We start from the raw sequence: 24,578 nt of genomic DNA on the forward strand, positions 1-24,578 counted from the left end.
TGGCTTCCAGATTATGTTCAAATATCTATGCCAGAATTATTGCAGATACACATTTTCATTATTTCACCTTTACATATACTCTCCTTTTAGAGATAATTGGTGAGATAATGAGGTCTCTCCTTTGTTAGATTTAAATTTTGTTGGTGGTATGAGTAAACAGTGGAAGGGAATGGTATATATTTACTTCTGAGTCATTTTGGTGCTGCAACCCATAGAGTGTTGGACTTAAAGAAGAGAAGACCCAAGTTTAAACTCTGTCTCAAATATTTACTACCTTGGGCAAGCTTGGGACAATTGCTTGTCAAGCTTAATTTACTCGTAAAATTGGGGGGTTTTAATAACACTTTTTTCAGGAGGTTGTTGTGTGAGGATCAAATGAGATAATAATCTAGGCAAAGTGCTTTGCAAACACTAAACATTACATACACATTTTAGTTATTATAGATATTATAATCCTTTTTTCTTGATAGTAGTTCTCACAAACCCATATTGTATATAGATCTAAACCAGAGGTTCTTATTGTGTCCTGGACTCCTTTGGCCATAGTCTAGTGAAGCCTGTTTAACATAAAATGTATAAGAATTGAAACACATTGAAATAATTAGTAAAATATTTAAAAAACCAAAAAAGCCAAGTTCCCAGATCCCAAGTGAAGATCCCTTGGTCTAAATTGCCCTTTGTGATTTTTCAACTCCCAGGTTTGTCTGGAGCAGGGAAGACCACAGTGAGCATGGCATTGGAGGAGTACTTGGTCTGCCATGGTATTCCGTGCTACACTCTTGATGGGGACAACATCCGTCAAGGTCTCAATAAAAATCTGGGCTTCTCACCAGAAGACAGGGAAGAAAATGTCCGCCGCATTGCAGAGGTTGCAAAGCTCTTTGCAGATGCTGGCCTGGTGTGTATCACCAGTTTTATATCTCCTTATACCCAGGTAAATGTCTTGGTTTATGTGGTTCTTTTAAAGTATTACTTTTTAACTCTAAAGAAAGCAAAGAATTTATACTTTGCTGTACTTGGAAAATTGAAAATTAAAAGATTTCCGTAGTGATGATGGGCAGTTAGGTGATGCAGGGGTTTAGAGCATGGTCTTGGAATTAGAGCTGCATTAGTAGCTGCATTAAGCTTAATGCAACCTCAGTCATTAATTGTATGACCTTGAACAAGTCACTTAACCCTCTTTGCCTTGGTTTCCTGATCTGTAAAATAAACCAGAGAAGGAAATGGCAAAGTCCTTAAGTATTTCTGCCAAAGAAAACCCATAAAGAGTTGGATGTGACTGAAATGACTAAACAGTAACAATGTATGAGCTCCTTCAATCCAGTTCAATAAATCTTATATCACAAAATCTTGAGTTTAAGTATTCTTAGATATGATAGAATTTTAGAGTCATGTGACCAAAGAATTCATTAAAGATATATTTTTAAAGATTATTATTATTTTTTTTTTTTGGCAAGGCAGTGGGGTTAAGTGACTTGTCCACAGTCATACAGCTAGGTAATTATTAAGTGTCTGAGGCTGGATTTGAACTCAGGTCCCCCTGACTCCAGGGCCAGTGCTCTATTCACTGCATCACCTAGCTTCCCCTAAAGATGATTTTTTATGAAAGCTTGTCACATTGGGAAAGTGATGAATTAGTCTTTCCAGTTATTTTTATGATTATTTATTACAATGGGGTCCTTCTAATGGTTCGTGGATACTGTAGAGATTTCTGGTCTTTTGTTCATCTTTGTCCCTCTTTTTATCATCCTGTTGTTTTTAAATATGGGGTCATATTGACCATATTTCACATATTACTTGCAATTGCTGTATTTGTTTTCATGACTGACATGAGCTTTATAAATGGGCTCCTCAGTATTTTGCTGTGAAGGACTTACCTTTCCTGATCTCTATTCCCCTGTAACTTTTAGATTTCTTGGACAGGATATGGAGATTAATTGACTGACTGACTGTTGGTGAGTTAACTTTGGTTTAGTGTTGTACTCTTTCAGACCATTACCTTTAGTCTAGCTGGGCTCTTCTTCCTTCCCAATCTCAGCCCTGTAGTGAACAAGTTTAATGCCACCCTGAGCTCTATTCTTAATCCCTTGCCAACTTTTCATGACTCTTGTCATGCCTTGATAAACTCCAAACTTGGATTACTCCCACCATCTACCTGTTCTATTCTTTTATTAAGTATTTTATTTTCCAATTACATGTAAAGATAGTTTTCAACATTCATTTTTTATAAGATTTTGAATTTTGAATTTTTTTTTCTCTTCTCTCCCCTTCCACCTCCCCAAGACAGTCAGCAATCTGATAGAGGTTATACATGCCCTCAGTGAGTTTTCATGACACTGCTCTACCTGCCTTCTTTTTGGTATCCTTTGCTAGATCAATTCCTGCCCCCCCCCCCCCAAGTGTAGATAGTCTCCCAGGGCTCTGTCTTGGGCTCTCTTCTCTTTCCTCTCTACCCTTTCTGACTTGGTGAAAGTATAGTTCACTTGGTATGATTATCATCTCTATGCAGATGACTCTGACTTTTTCTTGGCTCTGGTATTTTGTTGGACTGTCTCCCATGCCTGAAATGCAATTCCTCTTCCACTGACCTCCTTGGCATCCTTTAAGTACCAACTAAAGTTCCACTTTCTGTAGGAAGCCTTCCTTAATTGCAGTGCCTTCCCTGTTAATGATGTTATATTTATTTTGTCTGTAGTTTGCTTTGAATATATTTGTTTGTATGTTTCCTCCATTGGATTGTAAGCTGTTTTTGTCCCCATTGTTTAGACCAATGCCTGGCTACATAGTCTGCTCTTAATAAATGTTTATTGATTAATTGATATATCCAACTTGATCTACAGATCTGTACCATGAACTGCCCTTTGAATTTTCCATGAGAATATCTCAAACATGTGCCAGGACAGAATTCTTTTTCTTCCAAACTCACTTCTCTTCCAGACTTCCCTATTTTTATTGGATGTACCACCTTGCCATCCTTCTAGCCACATCGGTTTGCAACCTCTACATCATAACCTCAACTTCTTGCTCTCACCTAGCTAACCTATGGATGCATTCAATTGCCAGATCTTGATTTTTTGCCATTTCCATCAAATATCTCATCTAGTCTCCTCTCCACTCACACAGCCATCTACCTGGTTGCTACTATAATAGCTTTCTAATTGGTTTCCCTGCCTCAAACATTGCAATCTGGTCTCTTAACTTCTAGCATGATTTTCACATATATGTATATGTATATGTATATGTATATGTATATGTATATGTATATGTATATGTATATGTATATGTATATGTATATATATACACATATATAATATATATAAAACACAATATATATAATATATACATAAAATACAATATATATAATATATACATAAAATACAATATATACATATTATATACATATATGTAAAATATATATAAAATAAAATAGCTCTTTATTAACTCTAGAATTAGATATAAGCCCTTCTGTTTGGAATTTATAGCTGTTTTACCCTTTGGTCTCCTTCCCTCTTTTCCAACTGACCTTGAACTGGCTGTTTCCCATACTGAGAATGTACTTTCATCTTAGATCTCTGATTGCCTTCAGAACCACAGTTCTGTGCCCCCTCATTTATGAAGCCTTCCCCTATCTCTTAGCTGCTTGGTGACTTCTGTGCTGAAGTTGCTTTAGACCTGCTTTGTGTGGACTTATATTTTTTCATATATATATATATATATATATATATATATATATATGTATGTATATAAGTATATACATGTCTCTCTGTATTCGTATGTGCATGCCTGTCTATTGCCATGTGCATGCCTGTCTGTGTTAGCATGTGTAAACCCATCTGTGTAGGCATGTGTGGGCCCATCTGTGTTTTCAGGCACGTGTCCACTTGTGTAGGATGTGTGTGCCCATCTGTGTTGGCATGTGCATGCTTGCTGGCAAGTGTGTGCCCCTCTGTACATGTCATATCTCCTGTCTGAATGTTGACTGTTTTAGGCACATGACCCAGAGGACTGACTTAAGTATGCTGATTTTCTGATTGATTCCTTTTAGAATGATGTGATCAGTTTTTAGTCATTCAGACCTTTCTTGGTCTTCTGTCTGTGGAATGTATCTGTTATACCATGGGGAAGATAAATGTACTTAGAGAAATCTACTGAGACTTATTTTATAAATTTGAATTATAGTTCCTGTTTTTTTTTTTGAAATATTTCATATTCTATTGAAAACCACTGTTATTTATTCAGGATTAGTGAATTTTATGGGAGTGACTTCTTTATTTGTAATTGTGGCCAGTCTCTCACAATATATCGTCCCTGAGAAGGTGCAGTCAGTCCAGAGGCTGATCCAGTATAGAGCCAAGGCACAGCCTCTCCCCGAGCCCCTTATCAAACAGAATACGAAGTTGCTGGGAGTGAGCCAACCAATAGCTTCAGTATAGGAGAAAAAAAGCAATGATGCTGTTCAAATTGTCAAACTCCCCAAAGAAGAAAGGGAATAGATCGAAGGATGCAGGGGGAGAGCTTGGAAGATACAACAGGATGCTGTGAAGCCTGGAGATCAAGAGATAGGTGGTCCTTGTAACCAGGTGGGAAAAGGGATATTGATAACAAAGGGATTGGTCTCAGATACTGTGCTCTCCATCATCTCTCTGCCCCTCTGGAACTAACTGACAGCTAGTCTTAATGCTAGTCCTTCCTAAGCTGTGGCTCAGGGTGGGGAATGAGGAAGAATTGAATGAAGGAAGACTTGATCTGAGAAAAGGGAGTTCTTTGACCCGAGTAGCTTTATGGCCTTCAAGATTTATGAAAAGGAGGTCACCCTCATGTCCCCTGGTTCTCATACTTGTAACATTTCACGTGGAAGTTTTTGTCAGGAGCTCCCACTCAGACGGTCTCATCTTGGTCAGGTTCAGGCATAATGGGTTCAGCACAAACAGAGCTTTGTGGAGTGTGCTGCCGGTTCTGGTCACAGACACAGTGGAGTTGGTTGACTGGTCCACTGTGAAGAGGTCCCTTCCAGAGGGCAGGCACAGACCATGTAGGTGAAGCTTAGGTCTGGCCTGGGGTTCTCAGATGTGCTCAGCGATAGGCTGTTCACCTGTGCTATGCTTGTCCAGGGTGCTCTCAAAGCACTGCTTACACTAAGATGCCCCATGCAAGGTTATGGAACTGCACATGTGAGATGGAATAGATGCCTGGGGCTTGGGCTACAGACTGGAGCATGCCAGGACTGTTTGCCACTTACCACAATTTTCTTCAGTGGGGAGCTTGGTACTGGATGGCTGCTCCATGTCCCTCATTAACTGCTGGGGCAAATCTTCCAGCTCTTCTACCTCCTGAAGAGTTAGTGGTCCTAGGGCACCAGGAGGGTATATCCAACTGGGGAAGAGGGCCACTGGATGTTCCTTCTGAATATGGAGCACTTCAACTCTGTTGAATGAAGGTGAAGCTAGGAGGCTGAGGTTGTTGAGGGGATCCTGTACAATGGGAAGTGAAGAACCCCCTTTCTTATGAGGGGGACCCCATATGCTGGAGGGATAAACTTGAGTGAATTTAGAGGGTCATGGCATTAAACTTGGGGGTAGGTGTGGGGGCTGGGAGTGGAACTGGAGTTGGATAACCTTGAGGCTGAATTTGTGGCTTCTAGAGGCTGAGCCCCATTTTCTCTCCCTTATTCTCTGAGGCCTTTGGGGAGCATCTAGTCCCAGCCCATGATGAAATGAGCATTTATCATATTTCCCCATGTATAAGGTTCACCTTAATTTTGGGGCCCAAAATTTGAAAAAATATATCACATAAAGTTATTGAACTCAAATTTTATTCATCATAAAATTCATACAGCTTCTCATCACCATCAAAACATCTATGTTTGATGACAAGTCACTGTCTCAGGAGAGGTTCTGACTGCTCTCCTGCCTATGCTCTGGTATGGGGTTGATCACAAGCGATCCCTGGGTAAGTCTGGTGTGTGGACGCATGCTTAGTCTGAAGCACCAGTTGTGTTCTCCTCTGAAACCAGTCACTTCTTGTTCATCAGCAATTCTTCCTGCTGAACCAGCAATTTTTCTCTCCTGCTGAACCATCTTTGGAGACACAGGAATTCCACCCACCCTTTGCTCTTCAATCCCTCTCTTCATTTCCCTCTCTAACTTCCCTCTCTAACTCAGGCCATTTGACCACCTTGCCTCTTGTGGCCTTCTGCCCCAGTGTTTTTCAGTCTGGTTTCTTCTTCTTGTAGCCAGTCTCAGATTGTTTTCTCTGATGTTCAGCAGTGCGATTTCCAATCACTTTTGTAAACTGGATCACTTTGAACTTGAATTCAGCATTAGATGAAAATCTTTTTTGAGCCATTTCTGGGCAGAATGTGGCAAACATCACCTAATGTACTGGTAACAAATGTGAAATAATGAGCACAAAGACAAGCATGAAAAAGCAGGAAATGCAAGTAAAAAAAATCTACAATTACTGTATAAGATGCTACCAGTTTTTAGACCCAAAAATTTTCGCAAAAAGGTGTGTCTTATACATGGGGAAATATATGTCCATTAAAATTCTACCCTTGTTCAAACTAGTTCCTTTCTTGTGTTTTGTGTCCTTAGGCAAATCACTTAAAACATTTCCTTGTTATGAAAGCTAGGTAAAGAAGCCAATAGGTTTACTTCCTTGAGGTAATATTAATTGATAATGAGCTGCATTTATAGAACACTTTAAACTTTATGAAGTGCTTTATAAATATGATCTCATTTGATGCTCACAATAACCTTGGGAGGTTGACAATATTGAAATGACTTGCCAGGGCCTTGTTCAGTGACTTGTCCCTTTGTTCCCCTGACCTCAGCTCAGCCCCTGGGATTCCAGCTGGGCTGGTTGATAGCTCATCCATAACATTACTAGCTAGCATTTCTATAGTGCTTTGAAAAATGTTTTGCAATTAATATATTTTTTGATCTTAGCAACTTTGAGAGGTAGGTGCTATTATTTTTATTTTACAGATGAGGAAACAGAGGCAGAGAGAGATGGAATGAATTGTTCAGACAGGATTAGAACTCAGGCCCACTGCTAAGTCAGTGACCTAAATGCATGAAGATGAATACTCATTCATCAGATGCCCATGTTCTATGGGCTTTTCCCTGCAGAACCTGCTTCAGTCAGAGGGAAGGTGTTGTCTGCTACAGCAGACTCACCTTGGACAGAGGAGCCTTGGCTCATCTGTGATGTTCACAACATCCCTCTTTGATCGATTTAAACTGTTTTCTTTATGCACTTTTTTTTCTGTCTCTGGCTCTGTTAGTCTGAATCTGTCTGTCTTTCATTTTTTTGTCCTCTCTGTTTCTGTCTTTGTCTCTTTCTGTCTCTGTCATGCTATCTCTTGTTTTTTTCCTTTCTGTCTCTTCGTCTCATCTTTTTTTGTGTGTCTGGCTCTGATGTATGTCTCTATTTTGGTCTCTTATTTGAATCCACACAACCCTTTTTCTTGGGTCACAGTTGTCTGAGTTGACTCCATTATTCCACTGTAAGCGGGGACTGTATCATATATATATATATATATATATATATATATATATATTAATAAATGTCTTTTGAATTGACTTTCACTTTTCTTTTATTAAGGTTTTCCATGGGGGAGAGGTTCTTCCCCTCATCCCTCCAAAATGCATCAAGTATTTGAGCAAATCTTTCTGAACTTTTTATTTCAAAGCTTCCATGAGTTCTATGGTTTGGATGACTTTGCTAATGGGGCTTAGGGCACAATTACTTGGTTTCCTTAGAGTCAATCAAACAAGAACCATCAGCCGTGGTAGGTGCCCTTCAATGTCAGAGATGGATCTTAAGCATCTTGAAGATTATAAGGGATCTTGGCCAAGATAATAGAACTATGTTAACTATTTAAAAAAAATTTAAACTCCTAAATTGGTTTTCTTTTCCTTAAGGATCGTAATAATGCAAGACAAATTCATGAAGGGGCAAGTTTACCTTTTTTTGAAGTGTTTGTTGATGCTCCTCTGCATGTATGTGAAGAAAGAGATGTCAAAGGACTCTACAAAAAGGCTCGAGCAGGAGAAATTAAAGGTAAATAAGAATGGTGGTTTTTTTTTTTCTGTGTTGTCTTTCAGAGTTTATTTTAATCACCATAGTAAAAGTTGACAGTTTGGGCAAATGGACAGGACCCATGTTATTCCCCACCTAAATAAACTGCATCAACTCCCCATTGCCTATAGGAGCAAATCCAAATTCCTTTTGGGGATTTTCAAGCCCTTCATACCTCTGCCTCTTAGAATCTCTCATTTCCTTTTAAGTCTCAGCTCAAGCTCCACCATGTACATATAAAGCCTTTCCTGAATCTTTCTGTTTCTCCCCTTCCCTTTCTTACCCAGTAGTGCTCTTCTCCACCCATCGTGCATTGTATTTGTGTGTGTTATTACCCTGTTAGGATACAATACTTCTTGAGGACAGACATTTTTATCTTTGTCTTCAGTATGCAGCATGGTGTTCAATGAAGAATTAGTTGGTGGGAATTATTTTCCTGAGATCAAGATTCTAGAGGAGTAGATGGTCTGCAGATTGGAGAAAGTCCACTTCTTTAGAAGCCTAGAATGTAGATCAAGTGGCAAACCAGTGTGACTTTCTTTTTCAGGGAAGAGAGTTGTAGTTCATATAATAGTGAAGAAAATTCCTAAATTTTGAAATCTGAAAGTTCCTTGGGGTTGGGTCTTGGACCTTTTTTGTCTTTATATATAGATTTGCATATAAAATTTGTAAGAATTTTGGTCTAAAATTTATAGATCACTGACTGGAATCTCAAGGAACAGTTTGGTCTTTTTTGGGGAACAAGGTTTTGGGAATTCCTGCCTTCACGCCTCCATCTGGGCTCCACTCGCTCCCAACTTTTGTTAATCATTTTTGGTTCCTTCATTCCTTGTGGTCTAATCTTCAGTCCCTTTACCTACCTATTGCCTTTCTCCAGATGTACTCCTTTGTCATTGGACAAAGGTAGAAACCAGGGGTAGAAACTGGGAGCATTTTAGGAATTATGGACTTTGGACCCAGCAGTATACTTTGCCCACTTTTTTTTTTTAGGTTTTTGCAAGGCACTAGGGTTAAGTACTTGCCCAAGGTCACACAGCTAGGTAATTACTAAGTGTCTGAGGCTGGATTTGAATTCAGGTACTCCTGACTCCAGGGCCAGTGCTCATCCACTGTGCCACCTAGATACCCCCTACTTTGCCCACTTTTAATTAGATCCTAGTTCCCTCTGACAGGACACATTTCTTATTGCCTTGCCTAAGAACACCTCTGAATCATTTCCCCTGTGTCTCTGAGCAAAAAATTATAATACTGGGGGAAAGCAGGAAAAATCCCAAATATTATCTTTAATAACAACAATAATAACAAGCATATACATAGTTTTTTCTTTTAAATTTTATTTTTATTTAAGCCAGTGGGGTTAAGTGACTTGCCTAAGGCCACATAGCTAGGTAATTATTAAGTGTCTGAGGTTGGATTTGAACTTAGGTCCTCCTGACTCCAGGGCTGGTGCTCTATCCACTATGCCATCTAGCTGCTGCCCATACATAGTTCTTTGAAGCTATCTCATTTGATTCTCAACAACTCTAATTACAGATGAAGAAACTGAGGATTAGCAGAGTGAAATCACCTGTTAGGTCTGGTGGAATTTGAACCTATATCTTCTGAACTCTGAGTTAACACTGTCTCCAATTCAAGTGGTGCTTTTCCTTTGATCCCTGCTGGAAGTTTGTTTTTTTAAATATTTAGACAGTGGATCTCTCCTTGATTTCCCTGACTTTTGAGTATCTCGGGTAATGGAGGAAGCATTGAGGAGAAGCTTGCTTCTTCTCAAGGAGAAATTGGTCTGTGGTATGGAAGGAATCAGAACTTTTGGAGAAAATGACTATGTGTAGCAAGAACTGGATAGAGAGCTGGTCCTAAAAGTCAGGAAAACCCCTTCCCATGTTCAGGTGAAAGGCACTGGTGGGTCACTGGCTGCTCAGTGACTCCAGGCTACTCTTTTTGGTTACAAGTTGCTGGTCATTTGTTTGCTGATCTACATCAGCAGAGGGAGTTATTTACTTGGGGATTTTCTGTTGTGATGAAAAAGCTTATCTGGACCAGAAATGTGTCCAACAGTGGCCTCAGAAAGACAGATAGGAAATGGGGCCCACTCTCAAGGTGGAGAAATAGTTAGAATATTGCGTCAATCTTGGGTAAGATACTTAATTCCTGTCTGTCTCACATTCTGCAACCGAAAAATGGAGATAGTAATCATACCCCTCTTAGTTTCTCTTTTATCAGATAGATAATATTTGTAAAGATCTTAGTAGAAGAACTCTTGAATTTAAGCCTCTGTATCCTCTTCTTACTTTCCTTTTCAGCTTTACCCACTTTTTCCATTTTTTTAAATGTCTGGATTGTCTGCTGTTTCTCAAGTTGAATGTGTTCTCTTTCATGCAATTGTAGAAGCTATTCCATTCCTGAAACTTGCCACTTCTCTCTGCCCCCTGGTTTCTTGTTTTTCTTCAAGACTTGGTTTGAGTCTTGTCTCCTCTATGAATCCTTTCCTCATTCATCCTCTCTCTGGTTCCCCTCACACCCAACTTCTATTCTACTTCTCTGAAATACCTTTTGTATTCCCCTTTAGTCGATTTTAAAGTCTTTGGGGAAGGGAACTCCTTTACATCTTTGTGTCCTGGGCACCTAGCAGTGTCTCCCACAAAACTGGTCTTGACAAATGTTATGTAAAGTGAGGACTTGTTGAAAAATCTGGAAAGTGGAAGGTGCCAGGAGATTTGGATGTGCAAATGTCTCCTGGCATCCTTCTGGAAGCTAATGACTAGCCACATCCTAACATAAATTTTTAAAAATTTTTTATTTTTTTAAGGCTGTGGGGTTAAGAGTGACTTGCCCAAGGCCACAACAGCTAGGTAATTATTAAATGACTGAGGCTGGATTTGAATTCAGGTCCTCCTGACTCCAGGGCCTGTGCTCTTATCTATTGTGCCACCTAGCTGTCCTTTAATATAAATTTCTGACAAAATTCTAGAATATATTATCACCTGGTGGTTGGTGAACTTTTAGAAAATCAAAGAATAAAACAATTAGGAATCAAGTCAGTTTCAGAGGTAATATTCTTTGGAAATTTTCTTTGCTCAGCTGGCATTTATATAGCTCTTTAAGTCTACCAAAGCACTCTACAAATACCATTTTATCCTTGTGCTGACCCTGAGACATTTTACAAAAGAGGAATTTGAGGTAGACAGGTTAGAATCTGACTTGTCCAGGGTCATACAGCTGAGTGACTGGACTGGATTTGAGTTCTAGGATCCTGGCTTCCAAGACCCAGTGCCCCACCTGGATAGCAGTCCTGTAGACCCTGACCTTTAGAGATGCCATGGCCAAGTTTTGCAGAGCTCCTTATGCAGGAGGTTTGTTCCTCACAGCAACTCTCTGGGACAAGTGTGTGATGAGGAAACGAAGATTGAGAGGAATTTAGGGAGCAGTAGGTAATTCCATCAAGTCTGAGGCAGGATTCAAATTTGGGATTGATTCTTAACTCTGACTTCATACTCAGTCCACTACTTCATGCTTTTTCATTCTATAGTCTTAGTATCCTAGAATTTAGAACTAGATTTGCAAAAAAATAGCAATTTCTGTAAATAATTTGCAGGAATATTTTTATTGCTCTGATGGTCAGATTAGAAGATCATAATTTTTCTTGGGCAGATTTTGAAGCCATTTGAGCTTTCCTATTTCTAGGTCAGATCCAAGGGGCTCTGCTCTCCTTGGCTGTACCTGTTCAGTGTTTTTTATATGAATGATTTGAATGATGTTAGGAATACAATATGATGTTATATGATAAATGACAGGATCAAGAGTTAAGAGTGAACATCACAGACTTGACCTCCAGACCAAAAACCACAAGATTAAAGTTCTTTGTGGGCTTTATGGTGGTGCAGTGGATAGAGCACCAGCCCCTGGAGTCAGGAATACCTGAATTCAAATCCGACCTCCAACAATAATTACCTAGCTGTGTGGCCTTGGGTAAACCACTTATCCCCATTGACTTGCAAAAACCAAAAAAAAAAAAAAAAAAAAAAAGATAAAGTTCTTCATTATTCAAAAAATTCCCTGTATGAATGCAGTTTGGGGGTAGACCTGCTTTAGTAGCTCTCCTTTAGTATTGAAGAAGACCATGACTTCAGGATAGGGATGCCATGACTTGCAGATCCAGTTGATTGAAGTGAGGAGTTTTGTTCAAAGAAGCCATTTTCCCTTTCTCAGGTAGAACCTAGTGGCCTGACATAGTAAGGTCAGGATAGTTGATGATCAATGGGAGACCTTGACCGTTTAGAGTTAGATCTTTAGAGTCATATCATCAAGGCTCTTCAGAAATGTTTTAAGATTTACAAAGTACGTTATATGCATAAAGTGCAGACTCTTATCTTGAGAAGTAGTTATTATTTTCCTTATGTTACAAAGGAGATTGGTAATAGAGGCTAGGTGAGACAGAGAGGTTAGTAAGAATCTGAGAGCAGACACTTTATGATTCCAAGATCAGCATCTCATTGATTCTGCCATATTGCTGCCTGTGTGGGTTGATAGCTTAAAGAGCTAAGTAGTAGACTTTATCAGCAAACTGCAATAGTAGATTAAGTTCAGGCTCCAGATGACAAGAATTTATAGCCATCTTATAGTGCTCTGAACTGGTCAAGGCCACATCCGGAGTCTTATGTTGAATTCTCAGCACTACATCTTATTTATTTATTTATTCATTCATTCATTCATTCATTTATTTTATTTCTTTAAGGGTTAAATGACTTGCCCAAGGTCTCACAGCTAGGCCATTATTAAGTGTCTGAGGCCAGATTTGAACTCAGGTACTCCTGACTCCAGGACCAGTGCTCTATCCACTGCCCACCTAGCTGCCCCTAAGCACCACATCTTAAATGACTAGATTAACCAGTTTAGAAGATGAGGGATCAGGAAACCATCTCAGATGGTGCAGAATTGAAGGAATTGAAGATGCTTAGCAGCTGGGGAGGGTCTGAGAACTTTCTTAAGCTGTTTAAGGAAAGACCATAGTAAAGAGAATGTAGACTTGTCTGTTTTGATCCCAGGATTCTAGAATCAGGGATTGCTGGAAGTGACTGGAAGCAGTTTAGCCTTCTCCTAAAGTTTTCTTTTGAAACCTCATCCCAGTTTAGAGGTGAACTTCAGTTCTTGAAGACTGTGCTAGTGGATGGCTGACTGCATGTCTTATAGAGATGAAAGAACTGAAAGTCCCAGACCAGATTGTGTATGTGTAATGTCTGTAGAACAGTCTAACTTGGGAGGCAATCATCACCGAACTGGACCAGTCACAGGGACTATGTGGAACTTAATGACTCAAGGCAGGAAGACTTGAATTCACATTCTTCCCAGACACTTACTAGCTGTGTGGTCTCAGGCAAATCACTTAAAGTTTCATTTCCTCAGATTCTATTCTATAAAATGAGGCTGTTGCATTTAATAACCTCTGTGGTCCAGCTCTAATTCTGTGATCATTTTGTTTGCTGTCACAGAAATAATAATCTGTGCCTATAGTGACAAAATTATAGATATTTGAAACTTTTTTAATGATCTTTTTTTAGGTTAAAATCTATTTCTCTACCCCCAATCCCACTGGGAAAGAGGGAAAAACCATTTTAACAATTGTGCATGGTGAAGCAATGATCTTTATGAAATAAAGAATAACTAGATCAGTTCAGTAATGTAATAGATTACTTTGGCAAAGCAGTGCAACTGCTGTCCCTGGAGATTTTCAAGGGGGCCCAGGGAGGGGAGACAGGTAATCCTGTGTCATAGGTGCTGTAAGAGGAAACCTCTGCAACTGGAGCTTGAACTAGTGAGTATTAAGGTTCCTTCCAAATCTGTCTCTGTTGCACTCTTCAAAAGCTTTTCCATTAGTGGTTGTCATTGGCATTTGGGAGATGGATGTTATCTTTCCTTAGAGAATTTTGTATTTAAATATGGAATGAGTCAATGTGATTCTCTCATTCTTGAAGAGGAATCAGAGAAACAGTCACTTTATTTTTCAGGCTTTTTTTTTTTTGCAAGGCAATGGGGTTAAGTGAGTTGCCCAAGGTCACATAGCTAGATAATTATTAAGTTGTCTGAGTCCATATTTGAACTCAGGTCCTCCTGACTTTAGTCACTGTGCCACCTAGGCTACTCCCAGAGTCACTTTATTGAGGTCACTTGAGGGGTACTTAACAGTAGAAAGTCTTCCTTTTTAGTGAGTAAATGTTCTAACCACAGTCAGTTTTCCCTCCTAAGTCTCTATTGTATTCACCACTAGAAGACTAAAGGGCAATGATACATTTCTTTGGACCACTGCCACCCTTCTGGATTCTGGTGAAGTCTGTGGATCCCTTTTCAGAATTATGTTTTTTTTTTTTTTTCTTTAGGTTTTTGCAAGGCAAATGGAGTTAAGTGGCTTGCCTAAGGCCACACAGCTAGGTAATTATTAAATGTCGGATTTGAACTCAGGTACTCCTGACTCCAGGGCCAGTGCTCTATCCACTGAGCCACCTAACCGCCCCCAGAATTATGTTTTTAAATGCATTAAATAAAAATTTTAAAATCGAGATTTACAAAGAAAACTAGTTTCCAAAATATTAACTTCCCCCCCTCCAAAAAAAAAAGGTCAGAGATCTCAGGTTAAGAATTTTTGATCCAAGATACTGAGTTGTGACATTCTTGGGGAAGGTTTTATCATGTCCATATTAATTTTGTAGATGAGATTTGAGGGTCGCCAATTAAAGATAGAAGATTCAGGGTTACTGAAAACTGAAGAAATTCACATGCTCCCTAGGATTTCAAAACTGCTCAGGATTTATTACAAAGTCCTAGAAAAGCAGTAAGCACTTTGAGGACTGGCTAGGTGAAGTCTGAGTGAGAGTGAGTGTGTGTGTGTGTGGGGGAGGACAGGAAACTATGAAGGCTGACTTAGTCCAGCCACATGGCATGGGGGGGGGCCCATGGTTCCCCAGAAGACCTCAGTTGGGATCACAGGCCTCAGAAAGAAAGTGAGAGAAAGCCATCCTGCAGGTTGGAAGTCAAGAAGAACTTAAAAAGGGGCAGTGCTGCTTCTTAAATACATTTCTGTAGTGATTTGGTACTAGGGGAGTGGTCTAGCAACTGGGCCAGGTACCTCCTCCAATGGCCTTGCTAGGCACTGGTTCTTCCTGTCTCATGTTGCTGGGTGAAGGAGGAATGAGGAGGGGGTACAAATTTTACATTTAACAGTGAAACCATAGGGGTCAGTTTATATCTCAGGAGCAAATGGCTTTTCACAATTAACAAAATTTAATATCATTAAAGATTACAGAATTTGTTTCTAATTATAAATTTCCTATGTTCTTAATTCTCTTCATCATTAATATCACAGATCTTTTGAAATTGGTTTATATCATGATCTGAAAATAATACATTTGGAGAGGATTGTAAGCCCTCCTTCTAACAGTTTTTCTTTAGTATTTGAGTTTGTTTTGAGGCCTGGCTGAAATTAAATTATTAACCTTTGAGGAATGGGACTGTGTTTTATTTCTCTTTGTCTCTAATTTCCCACAAATAATGGTGCACATCATAAAGATTTGCTTGACTGAATAGAAGGTTTTAATGAACACTTTGACTTATTTATTTCTTTTTGCTAGGCAATGGGGTTAAGTGACTTTGCCCAAGGTCACACAGCTAGGCAGTTATTAAGTGTCTGAGGCCAGATTTGAACTCAGGTACTCCTGACAACAGGGCTGGTGCTTTATCCACTGTGCCATCTAGCCGCCCCTAATGAACACTTTGAGAAGTGGTTTGCCTTAATGATAATGAATTTAAAGAGCTTACTTCTGATTCCTTAAAGTTTTTACTAACTGCATCCCAAAGTGACTAAATATAGAATGAGATGCTACCAAGGTTGGGTAGGGGTTTATGGCCCACTTAGAATTTTCAAGTATTGTCTAGGACATGAAGAGTTACTTTCCATGGGTCCTTTGTGCAAAGTTAGTAGAAAGAGGTCAGCTTTTCTTCTTGAAAATAGTTTATTCTCACTTGTTTCTCTTAATCATTATTAGTACATGTCTAGTAGCATGCAGAGTCTCTGATTTTTAATGGGGGGATCTCCTGATGTGGAAACATTTTTCTTGCAAATTCCAAACTGATTGTGATTTACTTGCTAAGTCCTCAGAAATGCGGGAAACAATTTTAAGTGATTTGCTCAGTTTCTGTCAAAGTTAGGATTTGAACCCTAATTTTCCTCATTCTAATACTAGAACTCTAGTATGGCATGTTGCCTTTTTAATTATAAATTTTACTGATAGTTCACAAATCATTTATATTTGGTTTTAATGTAATTTGTGAGAGTGGATGGCAAATTTATCTTATGTTTATGTTTTTGATTTTTGCTCCTTTATCATATACTAATTGGTTAGAAAGAGATGTAGTAGTTAGTGTTGTTATTTGTCCTTTGTTCTTGAAAAAGACCATGACATCAGGGAGGTGATCCCATGACATGCAAGTGAATTGGAATTGAATGGGGGGGGGGGGGCTGTGCAAAGTCATCAGCCTCACTTTCTCCTCCACAACCATCTGGGAGGCCATGGCCAGATATGACTCAGGATAACTGGAGATGAGCCTAGATTGTAGGAGACTTGGTCTTTTTAATCTAAGATCTTAATGTGTTTCCTGGCATAAGGAAGCCTCATTGATGGTGGATAATATGCAAGCAAATTTGATAGGGAGTTGGCACTGCTGTATTAGCTTCCACTTATAATACTTGACTTCTTTGGGCTCAGGAAAGAACGATTAAATTCTGTGCTTCCCTTGGCTCTGTCTAAGGATCCAGCCAAATTGGCATTTTCTTTTAAACACACATTTGCACATATATGCAAAATTTCCTGTTTCTTTGCTTTTGCACTAGCTATTTCTTCATACCTGTAATATACCTTCTCCTCATTTCTGCTCCAAGTGGTCTCTTTCTTTCTTCAACATGCAGTGACACATGATTTCTGCAGGTAGCCTTTCCTAATCCCCCTAGCTTTCTAGTGCTGTCCTTTTCAAATTAGTTTATATTTAACTACTTGTACTTATTTGTTTTTTTTACTTTTATTTTTATTTTGTATATTTTCATATACACCTTTCTTGTTTCCCTTGTTGGAGTGTATGCTCCTACAGGATGTATTGCTTCATTCATTACATCCTTGGTGCCTAGCTGACTTCTCAGACTGTCAAGGAAGTTATATAAATTTGTATTTTGATACATATATTTAATGAAGAAATAAAGCAAAGCAGCCCCTTTCCTCCCATAAAGCCATCCAAATGAAAAACCAACCAACCCTGCTATACTTTGCAGAAATGTTATCTCAGTGACTTGGGCTTCCTTTTGTTGTGTACCTACTCATGACCAAAGTGTGACTGTCAACGCTGGGATCAGTTAGCAGTGAGTCTAAGCAGGAGAACTTGTGTGTATGTGTGTGTGTGTGTGTGTGTGTGTGTGTGTGTGTGTGTAATAAATTCTTTTCTCTCCACTTTTATTAATAGGCTTCACTGGGATTGATTCTGAATATGAAAAACCGGAAGCCCCTGAATTGGTGCTGAAAACTGATTCTTGTGATGTGAATGATTGCATCCAGCAAGTTGTAGAGCTGCTACAAGAAAGGGTAAGGAGAGGTTAAGGAAGGGGACATTAAGAATCAAGTGTGCTTTTTCTGTATACTTTCTCTCCTTTCTTCCCACAGAAGTGAAAAAAATGGAAAAATCAGAGTCTGAGACAAAACACAGGTTGTATGTACAAGGTCATGAATTGTTATTTTAAAAATTTATGGATTTTGCATGAGTTAAAAGAACAAAATTTAAATTCACGAGGGACTCCACTAAATTAAAAAAAATTTTTGAATGTTTTATTTTTTGATTTCTTTTTCCAATGAGAAAAATCAAGAGGTGTCTAATTGTCAAAATTCTCATTTGATATTAATCATGGAGTTAATGTCAATATGACTTTTGGCCTGAGGGAAATATCATTTAATTTTTTAATGTTTATTTTTAAATTCATTTTAAAAATTTTTGACTTCAAAATTCTCTCTCCTCCAGCCCCTCCCACATTAAGAAAGGAATGCAATAGGATGCCCATTATTCATATGAAGTCATGCAAAACACTTAGGTATGAGACATGCTGTAAAAAAAAAGCATGAAAAATAAAGGGGAAAAATATGCTTCAGTTTGCACACAATTCATCTGTTCTTTGAAGGTAGATACCATTTTTCATCAAGAGTCCTTTGGAATTGTTTTGGATCATTTTCTGAATCAGAATAGCTAAGTTTTTCAGTTGGTCTTCATTATAATATAGTTGTTACTGTTTATAGTGTTCTCCTGGTTCTGTTCATATCATTTTGCATTAGTTCATATGAATCTTCTTGGGTTTTTCTGAAATCATTCTGCTCATCATTTCTTATAAGGCAATAGTGATCCACACAATCATATACCATGACTTCTTCAGCCATTTCCTAACTGATAGACATCCCCTCAATTTCCAGTTCTTTGCAAAAAAGAACTGCTGTAAAAAATCCTTTTCCTTTTCAAAATTTCGGGACTCAGATTTAGTTATGGTATCCAAGATAAATATTTTCATAAAATGATTATTATAATTATATTGAGTTTTTACTTCAGTGATCAAGTAATTTGTTTTTCCCCTAAGAAAATTAATGATAAGATCCTGATTTAATGACAATAAGTTTTCCTAATGTATAGATTTAGAGATGGAAGGTAACTCAAGAATCTGTCTGGCACAATGCTCTCATTTTATAGATGAGGAAACTGAGGACCAGGGAAGTTACATGACTTGTCTGAGGTTAAACAGATGAATAAGAATCAGGTAGGATTTGAACTCAGGTTTTGTGAATCAAATTAGTACTCTTTCCTTTGTATAATGCTTCCTTCAATCCCCATTACTTTTCAGAGGAGGACTTGAGGCAGACTGAGAATGGAAGTAAGTGACAGATAAGTCATTTTTCAGGCAATTGCGGATGTTCTTTCCTTGTCATATTCTCAGTTCATAAAACATTTTCTTCTGAGCTGTCTTATTTGCTCCTTTCTACCTTCTACTCCCCTTCCCCCATTAGGAAGGTATCTTTTGCTTTCCTGTTCTGTGGATAAGACAATGGATTCTCCAGGGCTAAATGGTTTGTTCTTTGTCATAGTGTTCCGGTCCAGAGCAGATCTGTGGGGATGGCTTCCAGTTGTGACGGCTCCAGATGCACCATCCCCAGGCTACTTCGGTGACTTCTGAACTCTCTGAACTTAGCTTGCTTTATCCTTGGGCAGCAGGAGTCCCCTGGCCAGGATTTAGTACTTACTGTCTGCAAGGGGCCTCCCCAGCCCGTGACCTCAGCACAACAAGATGCTTCAATAATTCCTCAACATAGCCACAATTTGATAAAGCTGAAGTCAGCAAACATTTATTAAATGCTTAATGTTTGCCAGGCAAAGAAGCAGGCTATAAGAAATAACATGGATCCCTGCAATTCAGCAAGTGAAGTCAGCAAGTATTTATTAAGCACTTATTGTAGGTCAGACACTTGGAATACAAAAAAAGGCACTCTAATAGGGGAGATAGCATGGTAGTGATTGCATACATACCAAATATAAATGGGAGATGGTCTTAGGTCACTCTTAACCTTTTTTTGGGTGTGTTGTAGACCCTTTTGAATGTCCCCTTCTCAGAATAATGTTTTAGATGCATAAAATAAAATACATAGGATTGTAAAGGAAACCAGTTCTATCAGTCAGTCAATATGCATTCATGCCTTTCCTGTTCTAGAAATTATACTGAGCTGAGATGTAGTTGTCAAAATATTAAAAAAAATTTCCTCATTTTAGGAGAAGAGACTTAGCAGAAGAGGGCCGGTGGGAGGCCTTCTGCAGGAATTCTTTGGCAGACCTGTACTTGACCTTGGTAGAGGACCTCCTACCACTGTACTTTGTTACCAGCCCCAATGAAATGCTAAAGTAGGACTACAGAGAAAGCTCCTTAAGAAGAGTGATTTTTTTTTTCCATTCTTTAATTTTGAATTTCCTGTGACTGACTCATAACCTGGTACATAGTAAGCACTTAATAAATGATTATTAATTGAAATAAAATCCCATTCTGCAGGGAGGAAATTAATTTCTTTAATAATTGTATGGAATCCCGAGTTACTGTGGGTGAGTCTGCATGGATAGTATTTCTAGTAAGAACTGTAACTCATTATTTTTTTTAAATTTTTTATTTAAGGCAATGTGGTTAAGTGATTTGCCCAAGGTTATACAGTTAGGTAATTAGTAAGTATCTGACGCTGGATTTGAACTCAGGTCCTCTTGCAGAGGGTGCTCTAACCACCTACCTGCCCCTTGTAACCCATTATTAATAAAGAAAATCCCTGCTATGTGTCTACATCTGTGCCACCTCCTATCCAGAGAAATTGTTCACCAAGGGTTTAAGAGGAGAAACTTTGAAAGAAACCCTGTTACTTTTCAGCATTAGGTGTCTCATATTCCTACCTAAAAAAGCTTTCTGGGGCTCCCTGACCTGCACTGCCCCCCCCCCCCCAACTCTCTGGTTAAAATCTGTAGCTTGATAATGAAAATCTGCCATAAAATGACTTCAGCCTACCTTCCCAGACTTACTTCTTATCATTCTTTTTTATGGACTGTGTAATTCAGCCAAAATGGCCGTTCCCCAAAATGGGGAAGAGCTACCCTCTTTTGGTCTGGTTTCACTCCATCCTAACCTTTCTTTTTTTTTTTTTTTAAAGGTTTTTGCAAGGCAATGGGGGTGAAGTGGCTTGCCCAAGGCCACACAACTAGGTAATTATTAAGTGTCTGAGGCTGGATTTGAACTCAGGTCCTCCTGACTCCAGGGCCTGTGCTCTATCCACTGCACCACCTAGCTGCCCCCTAAACTTTATTTCTTATAATACTTTGTTGTTGTTCTGTCACTTCAGTCACAACTCTTTGTGAGCCCATTTGGGGTTTTCTTGGCGAAGATAGTATGATTTGCCATTTTCTTCTCTATCTTATTTTGCATATTGGGAAACTGAGTTAGGGGACTTGCCCAGGGTCACACAGCTAGTAAGTGACTGAGACCAGATTTGAATTCAGCTAGATCACACTTCCTGACTGCAGCCCTGGCACTGTATTCACTGAACCACCTAGTTACCCCACTTAGTATCCTTAGCTACCTAGCAATTCCCCGTTCAACTCAGGTTCTATTGCATACACAGAACCTTTAGTGAACCTCCAATTTATTAGTGCTTTCATTTTCAATTTATTTTGTTTCTACTTTATCTACATACTAGTTATATTCTCCCACTGAATGTAAAGTCTTTGAAGACAAGTATTGCTTAGTTTTGGCCTTGAATCTCTAGGATCTGATGTGGTACTTGGTGTGCAGCAGGCAGTTAATCATCATTAGCATTGGTTTCTTAGATCAACAGTATTCCTGCTTTAAAAATTTCAGTTTCAGACATTATAAGCAGTCTCATAACATTTTTTCCTTTTGCTGTACAGAATGTATAATATTCTTGGCAAAGTAATTGCTAAAACTTGTGAGGCTGATTTTATTAGTTAAACTCTTGAAATCTGTGAGAGATCATGTAACAACCCCCCCATAGTTACTTTTGGTTGTATGTATTCTGTAGACATGATTACAACTAAAATGATTAATGGCAAAGTCCTTCAGAATTCCTTTTTTCTTTATAGGCTATGTTTCTTTTTTTTCTGTACACAACTCTCTCTGTCTCTCTGTCTCTCTCTCCCCCCCCTTCTCCCTTCTACCCCCTCTCTTTCAAATTTCAAATCCTTCCTTTTAATCATAAAAGCTCTGTAACTGTTCATTATCCATTCAAAGTTTCTCATAACAATGAAATTACATATCTGGTTATTATGCCTATTTACATTTAAAAAAAAATTTTGAACTCCCTCTACATAATATATGGATTGGCACTGGCACCCTTCCTTAGTCTGTATGTCACATGGCCATCTGTCCTGTATTTAAGGTGCCTTGAGTGAAGGGGGTTGTTGGAGGTGTCCTCATTTTTTTCTTTTCCTGTCACTGTATTGTGACCTATAATAATTTAAAAGTGACCAGTTAAGTGTATTTTTAGGTTAGATTTTCTAGTTTTAACTATACTAACCCTCATAAAATTGACAAGCAGCTTAAAAAGATTCTTTCCCAAAAACTGATTGTTGAAGATAATACTAATAATGTGCATAAGAAGAACATGGCACTGTGTGGCCTTGGGCAAGCCACTTAACCCCATTGCCTTGCAAAAAAAAAAACCCTAAAAAAATAAACATTGGCAGAGCTGACTCTTTTATTTTGAGGAGTATAATTTTAATTCATCATTATCACATTAAGGGTAAAAACAATAATTGTCTAATCTAGGGACCAACAACCAGAAGCCCTTCAGCTGTATTGGTCTGTTATTACCAAAGCAACCGCAGGACTTGAAATTCAGTAAATCTAGGAGCTTTTTGGGGGTTGAAGTAATTCAATATTTCACCAAATGATGTTATAAATATCCAAATGACCCTTGGCAGAAAAAAAGGTTCCCCACTCCTGGTCTAATCAGATAGGACAAGAAGTCACAAAAGAGCAATGAAAATCTTTTGTACCACATAGAGCCTCATTGACTATTTGGTGGCGAAGTCTGGCATTGTCTCATACTTATATATGAGTGAAGCCCACTGTTTCAATGTTGAGGAGTGAGTTATTGGTAATTTGTGACCCAGGGGATAGTTTGGAAAAAATACCCCCCCCCCCCCAATCTATTCCTTTAAGATAAAAAAAAAATTTTGGGGTGGCTAGGTGGTGTAGTGGATAAAGCACCGGCCTTGGAGTCAGGAGTACCTGAGTTCAGATCCTGTCTCAGACACTTAATAATTACCTAGCTATGTGGCCTTGGGCAAGCCACTTAACCCCATTTGCCTTGCAGAAACCTAAAATAAACAACAAAAAAAAATCAAAAGATAAAAACAAGTTTTTAACAGTGTGAGGAGAATAACTGCTTTTTGAAATGAATGAAAAGGATAAATGCTAAGGAGAGCATTTTGAAAATGGTTATTTGGAAATAATAAATAGTAATAGCTAGCATTTCTTAAGCATTTTTAAAATTTTCTGAGAATTATTTTACCTCACATTATCCTTATTTGAAATGTATCCATCCTTATGTAATTTTGTTGCCAAATAATATAAGTTTTTACCTGTAATAAAAATTCTCTTATCTGTAAACTTGGAAACAATTTGAAATGTTTCTATTTTATGAGATTTTGTTGCCAAATGATCTAAGTGTGTTGTTGCTTATAAAAACTCTTTATCTGCTTATTTTAAAAACTTGGCAACAGAATTTCCTAACCTATGTTTTAAAATATCTTCCAAATGAAGAATTTCAGTCGATTTCAGTCAAGAAATCGATCCTTTTTGTTTGTTTTCGGAGGGAGGGGGTGATAGACCCCTTGGATGCTCAGAGACCTTCAATAAACACTTGCTGCATGCAAAGGGAGAGTGGATATTGTTTGTGAAAACAAACCCAAATGTTTTAGAAAGAAATTTATTAGGTCATTTGGTTGAGGAGAATGAGCTGAAAAGGAGGTGTGATACAGTCTGGACTAGCTTCTGAAAGGTTTACATTAAAAAGTATTTAGAAAAAGAATCTTGAACCACATGTATACAATTAATGTGAAAAGGGCAACTAGAAAGCAAAAAACCAAAAAATTTGGGCTGAAACATAAAGGTTCAAAACAAAAGCTTGGTTGGGCCCAAATAAGACCTGAGATTTGGGTGGAATCCCAAATTCCTTGTAACCTTCTCTAGTATTCTTGAGGAGTTATTGAGGTCAGGGTAAATCCTGACTTCACATAGTCTCTAACAGCATAAAGTTGGATTTAAATAGTATAATAAGTAATGTTATCTGAACAATGTAATAAATGGTAAATCATAACACACATTTGATGTAGTGAATAACAGATTTCAAGAGTCAGGAAAAACTGAATTCAAAACTTTCTCTTAATATTTACTTGTTCTGTGACCCTGGTTAGGTTTACTTATCCAGTCATTGCCTAGGGAACTCTCAGAAATCACAAGTTACAGAACAGTTGCTAATTTACAAAGACCCACAGTATCAAAGACACCCAGAGAGATAGAAAAGGAGACATTCAGAGAGAGGAGTGGGAATAGAGAAAAGGAAAGAGAAAACCAAGGAGAGAAGGTGTATAAGACCCCCTCAGCTATGTACTGGAAATAAAGAAATAATGAACCAGACCTTGCCCTAGAGGAATCTATGTTCCAATGAATGAAGAGATTTGATTACCATTGCTGTAGCATGTACTCTAGCAGTGGGAATGCCAGTTTTTCCTTCTGGATACTTTAGTGCTCTGAGGAGACTGCATTTTGGAGTTTTTGAAGTCGCTCCTTTTAGTGTATTTCCATTAGGGAAGGTTGTTGGTTTGTTTCCTCTTGTTTTGTCTGAGATCAGCTATATATTCTTCACACAACTATCAGT

The 24,578-nt window shown here is 38.4% G+C and overlaps 1 protein-coding gene across 2 annotated transcripts in view; it reads left to right on the plus strand.

The window, feature by feature from the left end:
- PAPSS1 (3'-phosphoadenosine 5'-phosphosulfate synthase 1) overlaps positions 1-24,578 on the plus strand; it is a 118,727-nt gene that overhangs the window by 23,768 nt on the left and 70,381 nt on the right. For both annotated transcript variants that reach the window (XR_012476902.1, XM_074228742.1), the window contains exons 3-5: positions 699-934; positions 7,926-8,064; positions 17,584-17,702. Coding sequence is in view for 1 of the 2 variants with exons in the window: in XM_074228742.1 (XP_074084843.1) it covers positions 699-934; positions 7,926-8,064; positions 17,584-17,702 (494 nt within the window). In the remaining variant the exon portion in view is untranslated. The remainder of the gene's footprint in view (positions 1-698; positions 935-7,925; positions 8,065-17,583; positions 17,703-24,578) is intronic.

Source organism: Macrotis lagotis, chromosome 3 (assembly GCF_037893015.1).
Source record: "Macrotis lagotis isolate mMagLag1 chromosome 3, bilby.v1.9.chrom.fasta, whole genome shotgun sequence".
Lineage (NCBI taxonomy): Eukaryota > Metazoa > Chordata > Mammalia > Peramelemorphia > Peramelidae > Macrotis > Macrotis lagotis.